The sequence below is a fragment of the Tupaia chinensis genome, unplaced genomic scaffold, assembly GCF_000334495.1.
Source record: "Tupaia chinensis unplaced genomic scaffold, TupChi_1.0 Scaffold000516_1, whole genome shotgun sequence".
Lineage (NCBI taxonomy): Eukaryota > Metazoa > Chordata > Mammalia > Scandentia > Tupaiidae > Tupaia > Tupaia belangeri.
In genome coordinates, this window is record NW_006160029.1 from 779,851 (window position 1) to 789,201 (window position 9,351).

Consider the following 9,351-nt stretch of genomic DNA (forward strand, 5'->3'; position numbering starts at 1 on the left):
AGGAAGTTGAATCTCACCCCGATTCAACATGCTTAGGTCATGTATGGAACCCTTGAACCTATTATTGCAGTAAGGAAATCAGAGGTCTTCCATGGCATTGGGTTAGGATCAGCCATCTCCAAAGCTCAGGGTATGGGTTGAGAAGCTAATATATGGGTGACCTGTAAAAGGAAGAAGGAAGGAATAAATGCTGGTAGGCAGTGACACATGTACTTCATAGGGTAGGGTAGTTCGGAAATCTTAGAGGGATTTGCAATTTGAGGTTCTGTAGTCTAAGACATGTGTTCCCAAAAAGTAAATAGAATCTATACTATGGAATATATGAAGGAGGGTTTCCTTTCCATTCCTCCTATGGGACACTCATGAGAATTCAGAAATATTTGTCTTCATGGAGCCTGGCACCTGAATGATAGAGCACAGCTCTAGAACAGTTTATTAACTCTTTTTTTTTTTTTTTGAGAGTTTTTTGCTATAGAGTGCGTGCGCTCGCCAGAAAGACAGAGATAGACAGAAAGACATAAAGCGAGAAATCACCCTCCAAAGGAGATGGCCACGCCATAATCCCTTCTCCTCCATTCTCCTCTCAGGATCTTGGGCATGCACGCACACACACCTGGCGTGAGTTTAAGCCACTGGGTCTGGGACTCGAATCACGGTCAACTACATGAGAGTTCAGTGACATAGCCATCACACTAACTGCTGCTCCCTAAAACAGTTTACTAACTCTTTCAGCAGAAAGAATTACCCACACTTCACCTTCTATCACACTGTTCTGCTCACTTAGTAATGCTCCTTTCTGCTTCTAACCCTCCTTTTACTGCCAATTAATCATTTTACTCTGATTTTCTAAAACTGCAACTTTCTCATGTTTCCTTATGACTTTTTCATTTGTGTATTCAGCTTCTACTCTCCCTACTCATTGCTCAGTTCTGTCTGTTTCAGGAGCTACATGGTGAGAAAATCCTGTAGCTGGCCTTTGAAAGCTGGATAAAACGTAGAGAAAGAAAAAAGTCTTGTCATTTCACAGATGGAAAATCCACATAAATATATTTCTGGGGCAAGAAGAAGACTGATCCACCAAAGCAGGAAACCATATTAGTGATGATCAGGAGAGAAACAGAAATGTGGAGCAGCACTGATTACAGAAGCCTTAGAAATAAGGATCTATTGAAGATTTGTGAGCAAAGCACTCGTCTGGCCTCCTTATGATTTCTAAAGCCAAGTCAGCTTCATTTGACTCTATATTTTCTTACTCAATAGCCAGATATTTGTTGTCCCTAATCTTCCTTCACTTGTTTTGTCATATCAATTCCGGGCAAACACTACTGGGCTATTAATTAGAAGAGGCAACAGTCACCTAGGAGACACAGCATTTACCACTGCCCTACTGAGGACTTACACCAGCCATTCCCAACCCATTCTGATTCAACGTCCCCATTTTATAGCAACTACTTGTTGATTCTCCTTTTACTATTTAAAAAAATAATTCCGAGCCAGCAGGTGGCATAATGGTTAAAGGCTCTGGGCTCCCACATGGCCATCCATGGTTCAAGTCCTGGACCTGGTGGCTTCCTTTTTCACATTCCCTCTCTCTCTCTGTCTTTCTCTGGCCAAGTTGGAAAATAATACATACATGAATATAAAGAAAGTTAAAATAATTATAAAAAATCATATGTAATATGATGGTGCTGCATACATAATTGTTATGCCTGAATTATACCCTCCCAGAAATTCATATGTTGAAGTCCTAACCCCCAGTACCTCAGTATGTGTGGCAAGCACTGCATATGGAAGCCATCTTGAGCTATCCACCATCTTGAGCTATCCACCATCTTGGAAACCATTAGGCTTCACTTCCTCACTGAGCAAACCGTTTCTCAGAAATCATGTGACCAACCGTTCTCCCCGGAAGTGGTTGGGTTTCTAGGCAATGGGAGAGATCCACCCACATCAATGATTGGTTCATGCTGTTCTATCTCATTTGCATTTCGGGCAGCCAATTGGTGCCCACCAGTTGTATATAACTTGCCATTTTTCCTCAATAAACAGAAGTAGACGGAAGAAGACGACTTGATCAGCACCTGGTAGTGTGTGTGCGTGTGTTTGTCCCATCTCTCACTCCCTCCCCCAAGGAACCTGTTCTACTGTCCTGTGGGCCGGGACAAGTATGTGACCATATCTGGAGATATGGAGATACCTTTGAAGAGGTAATAAGGTTAAAATAAAGTCATAGATGTGGTCCCTAATTCAATATCACAAGTGTCCTTATAAGTGCAAATTTGGACACAGACATGTAAAGTTAGAAGACAGGGTGAAGACACAGGGAGAAGATGGCCATCTACTACCCCAACAGACAGATCTAGAACACATCCTCCACTCACAACTCTGGATTAATCATGCTGACAGGGTATATGCACTCACTAGAAAGAGACAGAGTAGTCACCACCCAGAGAGGATAGCCAAGCCACAATCCCTTCTCTCCCATTCTCCACTCAGGATTTGGGGCACACGGGCACACCCGCCTGGTATGCTTTTCAAGTTGCATGGCCTGGGACTGGAACAGTGCAGTGCCCATGTGGGATCCAGCTGCCTTAACCTCCACACCCACTGCTGACATCTTGAGCTCAGATTTCTGGCCTCCAAAACTGTGAGAAAATTTATTTCTATTGTTTAAATCATGTGGTTGCTGGTTACTTTATTACAATGACCCTAACTGCCAAAATTGATACACTAATTATATATAATGCCCTTATTGTAATGTAAAGGAGAAATAAATGGAATAAAATTTATAATAAAATGTATATTTTTGTATGTAAATGTTCAAACAGAACCATACCAAAGGACATCACTACTATGCATGCAACACCTATGAATCGCTACAGAAAGACAGTACAAAGGCAGGCTGAACTGACAATGTGCTGTGCTGGCAACCCAAATACAAATCTTCGAGCAACATTATCATTGGCACATGATTTTCTGAAAGCGTGAACAACTCTTGGTAAAATTCCAAACAAAACAAAGAACAATCTTCCCTCAATTTCCACAGTAGTTGCATTCCTGGAAAATTAAAGAACTACGTTGTATTTATCAGTAACATAGAGATAGGCTCTGGGTATAGGTAATTATAAATAGGTTTTCATCTACACAAGTGTCTTGTAGAACATTTGAAAGTCACAGACAGTTCTTCATTTTCCTGTACATGGTGCAAGATATCAGGTCTGGTTTCCCTGACTCACATCGCTCAACACCAGTAGGATATCCTATCATGGCAACCACCAATGTCTTCTTATTCCAAAATGTTTCCTAACAGGGAGTACCAGCTTTGTTGCAAATCACTGAGATACAAGAAGAGGAGACAATATCAATAACACTTTCTGAATGAGTGAAAGGTATGAAGTATGGCTATCTTTTGGTATTGGACCAGCTCTACTAGACTCCTTGTCAGAATTTCTCATGTCCAGAGGCAGAGAGTTGGGGACTCAGTCACATGGGACCACAAACCAGGAAAGGTCAAGCAAGTGACAGGCACGTTCTGAATGAGTGAGTCACAGCCTTAAGACTGTCCTTGGGCATCGTTTGTTAATAAGCTCCTTTGTTGCTTTGGACTTCAGAGACCTCCAAATTCTCCAGCTTGGTAGCATCTGGTAGCTGTGGAAATGTTTTTGTGTGCATTTGGAGAGAGCCAAGGTTCTATTGTGACTGCTATGACAGCCTAAGAGTATCATCTTGACAAATCTTACCCTTCGTTCCCCTGCTCCTATTCCTGGACTGCCGAATATTCCTTGTTGGAGAGTTTCCACCAGAAAGCTGTGATTTATAACTAAAACTGAGTCTTCAATGATATACTCAGTCCTCTTGTTCCACTCTGCCTGCCACTCAGGCATATTCTTCAAGGTTCATACCCAATCTTTTTCATTCTTGTCAAACACCCAAATTTTACCTCATCATCTCATGTTACACAGACTTTAGTATATTTTATTGAGACAATGGGACCAGCCTCACAGCCTAGTGGTCAAGGGACCCTGGCTTCCACGTGGCCAGCCACAGTATGAATTCCAGCTCTAGTGGCTTGAAAAAACATGACAAGCACAAACGCATGTATGTTCCAAATTCTGTCAGAATGGAGAAATGGAGGAGGAGGGATTGTGGTCTGACCATGCCTAGTTGAAGAGGTCTTTCTCCCTCTCTCCATCTCTTTCTGTCTCAGTCCTTCTCTGGCAAGCACACATACCCTCTGGCAACTACCTGAGGCTAGGAAAGGAGCTATCTGCAAGGAGCAGAGGAAAGCATCCTCAGAGTTCTCACAAGACACGGAATTGCCAGAGGGTGTGTGCCTTGGCCAGAGAGAGACAACCAATATTGTCCAAAACAACTACCCCCCTTTTTATCTCCACATTTCTTTTCCTTCTTTACAACAAGAGAAATTCACTTGTGTTGCCAACTTTTCCCCTTTCCAAGGGAACTGGCTCCATCGATTAAAGCTTCAGTTTTCCCCTTTCAACCACATTCTCTACTCATCTTTGACTGCAGATATTCTGCTTGTATTAGAATCCTCTGGTTCAAGTAGGAGAGTTCAACTTGAATGCACTTCAACTTGAAAGGGGTATACTGCTATAAGGAAACAAAGGTATCTCAAGAAATTGAAGGATAAGACTGCCATGAGCCTCAGGAAAGGACTTGAACAAGAATTGCAACACTATCAGCATCTTTCTTCCCTTCTTTTTGCTCCTCTCTGTTACATATTCCTCTTTCCTCTGCATTACCTTCTTGTGTCTTCCTGTTCACAGGGTGAAATTCCAGTTCCAGCAGACAGAGCCCAACTGTCCTAGTTTGGCTCAGGTCCCACTCTTGGCCAAGACCATGGCATAACAGGGACTAGATTTACCCTCCTGCCTGGAACAACTAAACAAACAAGATATTTGAAATAATGGGTTTTGCACATGGATATCAGGTAGCCTAGAACAATGACCACTTAGAGAGGGAAACAGGTAAGATGAGCTTTATGATGATCCCAATTCACTGACTGGAGAGTTTCCAGGCTGCAGTTTAGGATGGACAGAAGCAGAGCGGAGAGACCCAGGTGGACCCAGTGGTCTCTCCAATTGAGAAGGCAGAGTTGGAAGTCCAGAGAAACTATGGTGCTGAAAAGAGTAGGGCAGAGTTCCAGAGGAGAGAGCTGGAGAAAGATTACACTGATGATGACCAGAGTCTGCAGCTGAGTACTGGTTGGTGCATGCTGGGAGGACACTACTCTAGGATAAGAGGGGAACCATCTGCGAGGAGCAGAGTGTATGATCCTCAGCGCTCTCACAAGGCCCAGGATAATTAGTGTTCTCATCAGTCAGAATGGTAAGCTTAGTAATTTATAAGGTTTTGAGTAGAGTACACAGAAGGATATTGCCTCAGTAGTGGGGAGAATTTTAGTCCTAAATTTGTCTTACCTAACAAAGCTTAAAATAAACCTGTAAACAAATAAGCAAATAACAACATTTCCAAGTAGCTTAACTGCATCCAAGAACAACAAGAATATATGTAGGGGGACCAGTGGATGGTGTAATGGTTATGTCACTGGACTCCCACATAGTTGACCACAGTTCAAGTCCTGGACTTGGCAGCTTAAAACTCATGCTGGGCATGTGTGCTTGCGTGCCCAAAACCCCAAGAGGAGAATAGAGGAGACGGGATTGTGGTGTGGACAGTTCTCCTGCAGGCTGAGTTCTCACTTTCTGTCACTTTGTCTCTGTGTCTTTGGCAAGCTTATGCACCCTCTAGCAAAAATCTCTCTTTAAAAAAAAAGAGTATTTATAGAAATACACAAATATTCAGCATGCAACAACATAAGAGTCATGATGACTGGCACCCAGCCAAGCCCCTTCCCAAGGGAAGGAAGTAGGAAACTTAGGAAGGAACAATGCCCTATCTGCCTTGAAAAATAACATGGATGTTACAGTCTCCCTCTCGTCCATCTTCTTTCCACATTTGTGCTATTGTGAAATATATATTTGGTCTTTGTCCCTGTTTCCTGGCATACAACTTCTAAAATCCTTAGAATCTCTAAGTGATGCTTTTTGTATGCTAATGAGTTGACTGAAAGCTGGCAGGCCTTAGGTAGTTTCAGAATGGGAGGCTGGTCACCAGAGACCACTGGCAAGATTAGAGAGGTAGGATGCTCAGTCCCACCCCTAAACTTCAGGGAGAGAGGAAGGGATGAAGGTTAAGCTGCCCACGAGTGGCTTGTGATTTAATCTATTGTGCCCATGTAGTGAAACCAGAATAAAAACTTTAAAGCACTGGGTTTGGAGAGCTTACAGGTAAGTTCCTGGAGGGCTGTGCACCTGGAAAGGGCGTAGAGGCTCCACACCCATTCCCACATGTTTGGACTCATGCAGCTCTTCATCTGCTCCATTTGTAACATCCTTTATAATAAACTAGGAAATGTGTTTTCCTGATTCCTGGGAGCCACTGTAGCAAACTGATCACACTTGAGAAGGGGAGGAGGTTGTGAGAACCCCAATTTTATAGCGAGTCAGTCAGAAACACAGAGCTTACTAAGGACATCAAAAATAGGGGTGTGCAATAGTGTGGGACAGAGCCCCTGAACCTGTGAGATCTCTGTAATCCTCAGGAAGAGTAGAGACTGAATCGAATTAGACACCCATCTGGTGTCTGCTGCTGAACTGACTGCTTGCTTGCTGGTGGGGAGAAATGCCCACAGCCTTCTTGGTGACCAGAGGTCACAGGAGTCTGCAATGTTGATTGCTGAGTCACAGTGCAAGAGAAATGGAGTTTATTTCCTTTCTATATTACCAGAGAGCATGTACATATTGTCTAGCTTATTACAACGAGCACGCATTACTCTTATTATTTAAAAACATATTGTAAACAAACCGATCTGGAGAAAAAGAGAATACCAAACAGAAAGGGGACAGAGATTTCTGTAGCACTTCCAAATTGCCTGAAGATCCCTTTTGCTCCCTCTCTAGAAAGTTCTTACTTTACCTCCACCTCCTGCCTCTCCTTCCTTTTCTAGTTTCTTCAGCTGCACACAGAGTGCAACTGTAGCATGTTTTAAAAACACCTGTGGTTAGTGTTTGGAGAAAATGTGGTTTTGATTTTAAAACTGGCCGATGTTAATGTTCATGCACACTTCCCAAAGAGAAGAAAACACCAACACCTCCTCACTAGTAGTTCAGCTGCCTGTTCATTCAGCTCCTTACTCCTGGTCAAAGGCTTCTGGCTGGTGAAGGCTCCGCTAGCCATTTTCTGTTTCCTGGGAACCCACCTGCCCCGTCCCTGACCAGACAGAACTGTGACTCGGGCTGTATTTGTCCGGATTGCCAACGAGCCCGAGACCTCCACTTTTCCCTCGGGCAAAATCTCTCCTGGCAAGGAGTGAAGGCGCAGAGGTCTCCAGGCAGTTGATGGAGAGCGGGAAGGTAGAGGGGAGTAGAGGCGAGTCCGCAGAGCGCGAAGATAGCAGAGGACGCGAGCGGGAGAAGAGGTGGAGGGCCAAGACCGGCAGATGACAGGACCATTCAGTAGCGAGAGCGAGAGAGCGAGAGGCGAGAGGAGCGCCCGGACACCCGGAGGACCGGGGGGAGAGGGAGCAGAGGGGGCGCGCCGAGGCTGAGCGCCCAGGCAGCCGGACCCAGGTCCTCCAGGCGAGCGCCGAGGCTGCGGGACCCGCGTGGTCCGAGGGCAGATAGGAGCCTCGCGTGCTCCCCAAGACAGCCGCCCGCAATGAGCGAGGCCAGCCGGCTGTGCTCCGGCTACTACAGCCTCAACCACAGCTTCGTGGAGCCCTTCCAGTGCCCCCGCCGCGGCGAGGGCGCCGCGCTCCTCTACTGCTGTGGCTTCGCCGACCTCAAGTACTGCTGCAGCGAGCCGGGCAGCTACTTCCCCTACAAGCACAGCTACATGTGGAGCCTCAGGTGGGCAGGGCAGGGTAGGGCAGGGCAGGGCAGGGAGCGCGCGTGCGGGTCTCGGGTGGCGACGAGCTGTTCCACACCGAGCAGTGCCACTCCGGGGACAGGAGACCGACCGCATCCTTGGACCTGCTCTGGCCAGGTCCGTCCGGGAGAAAGCCGGTCCCCAGGCAAAAAGGAGAGAAACCTGGCCCCGGCAGGGGACTGACCGGGGAGACCGGAGCCTGGAGCCCGAACCAAGGCGAGGCGCGTGCAGGAGAGCGCGGGCTCTGAGCCCAGGAAGCATCCGGGCCCGCCCTGGCCTTTCCCGCTGGGTTCCTCTCTGGCCGGACCGTCCCAGGCAGGCGACCCTGTGGGTAAAGAGAGAACAGGCAGATCACTTAAGGGGCGCCTGCAATTCCTTTCTTTGGTTTGGTCATTTGGTACATTTGACTAGAAGGGAGCCTCCTATAAGGATTCGCGTAAAGGTATTAGCCAAGGGGCAGAGTATTTTAAGTTGTGCTGGGAGTATAAAGGAATTGGCTGAATTAATAATATTAAAAAGTACCTGTGGGCGAGTGTGTGTGTGTGTTGAAGTGGGAGCGCCCAAGTAACTGCGCTTTATATATATAAATGCTTGCCCTTTCCAGATGGTCTGAAGGCCCCCAGTTGAATTGAAGAGACATCACAGAGAGGTAGAGGTTCAGTAGCAATAATTACTCGCTCCATAGAACCTTTCCAGGACACCTCTCCTCTGTAAACCTTTGCAGGACACCACTTTTCTCTACACCTGAGCCATCTGGTCATTGCTGGGAAGGGAAGAGGGTTCCTAAGGTGGAGCCTTTCTCATTTCTTTTTTCCTCTGATCACAATTTTACTCATTCCAAGTAGCACTTCCTCAAATATTTTTATTATGAAGTGTTTCCCTCTCCCCATCCACCCTAATGGATTGCAAATTTTGACCTTGATTCTCTCATTTTGCCTGGAGAGTGAACAGGGTCCCAAGACTATAAGAACTCCTCCTCACCCCACCTTACATTGCTTTTTCCAAGCTAATTAGCTTATGTCTAGAACACACACACACATGGAAAATATTCTGCTAGTAAAAGGTAGGGTATTAGTTCTTCCAATCTCCTAGCGTGGTCCAGAATTTGATATATATGCCAAATATACTACAGATGACTAAAGGTTATTAAAGTCTCAAAAGGAGTACCTATCTTCAAGTAAGTTTAACTTACAAAGTTGTATCATTCTGGAGTGGGGCAAAATGTCAGACAATAAAAGTTGCTATTCTTAGTGGATTATTTTGGGGGGAAAATCAGCATTGGACTGAGATTATCTGGTCTTTTGAAAAATAACATAGTAACCCGTTTCTGGGTCTTTGGAGGTATTACTAATGGCAGAAGCATCTCCAAGAGAGACTGGTAACTCCAAGTAACGTTCAGCA

At 45.5% G+C, this 9,351-nt stretch overlaps 1 protein-coding gene across 1 annotated transcript in view; it reads left to right on the top strand.

The window, feature by feature from the left end:
- The first annotated feature begins 7,322 nt into the window (after positions 1-7,322).
- Positions 7,323-9,351, top strand: part of SHISAL2B (shisa like 2B) — a 24,412-nt gene continuing 22,383 nt past the window's right edge. The window contains exon 1 of the mRNA XM_006156833.2: positions 7,323-7,931. Within this exon, the coding sequence (XP_006156895.1) occupies positions 7,741-7,931 (191 nt within the window). The 5' untranslated portion in view covers positions 7,323-7,740. The remainder of the gene's footprint in view (positions 7,932-9,351) is intronic.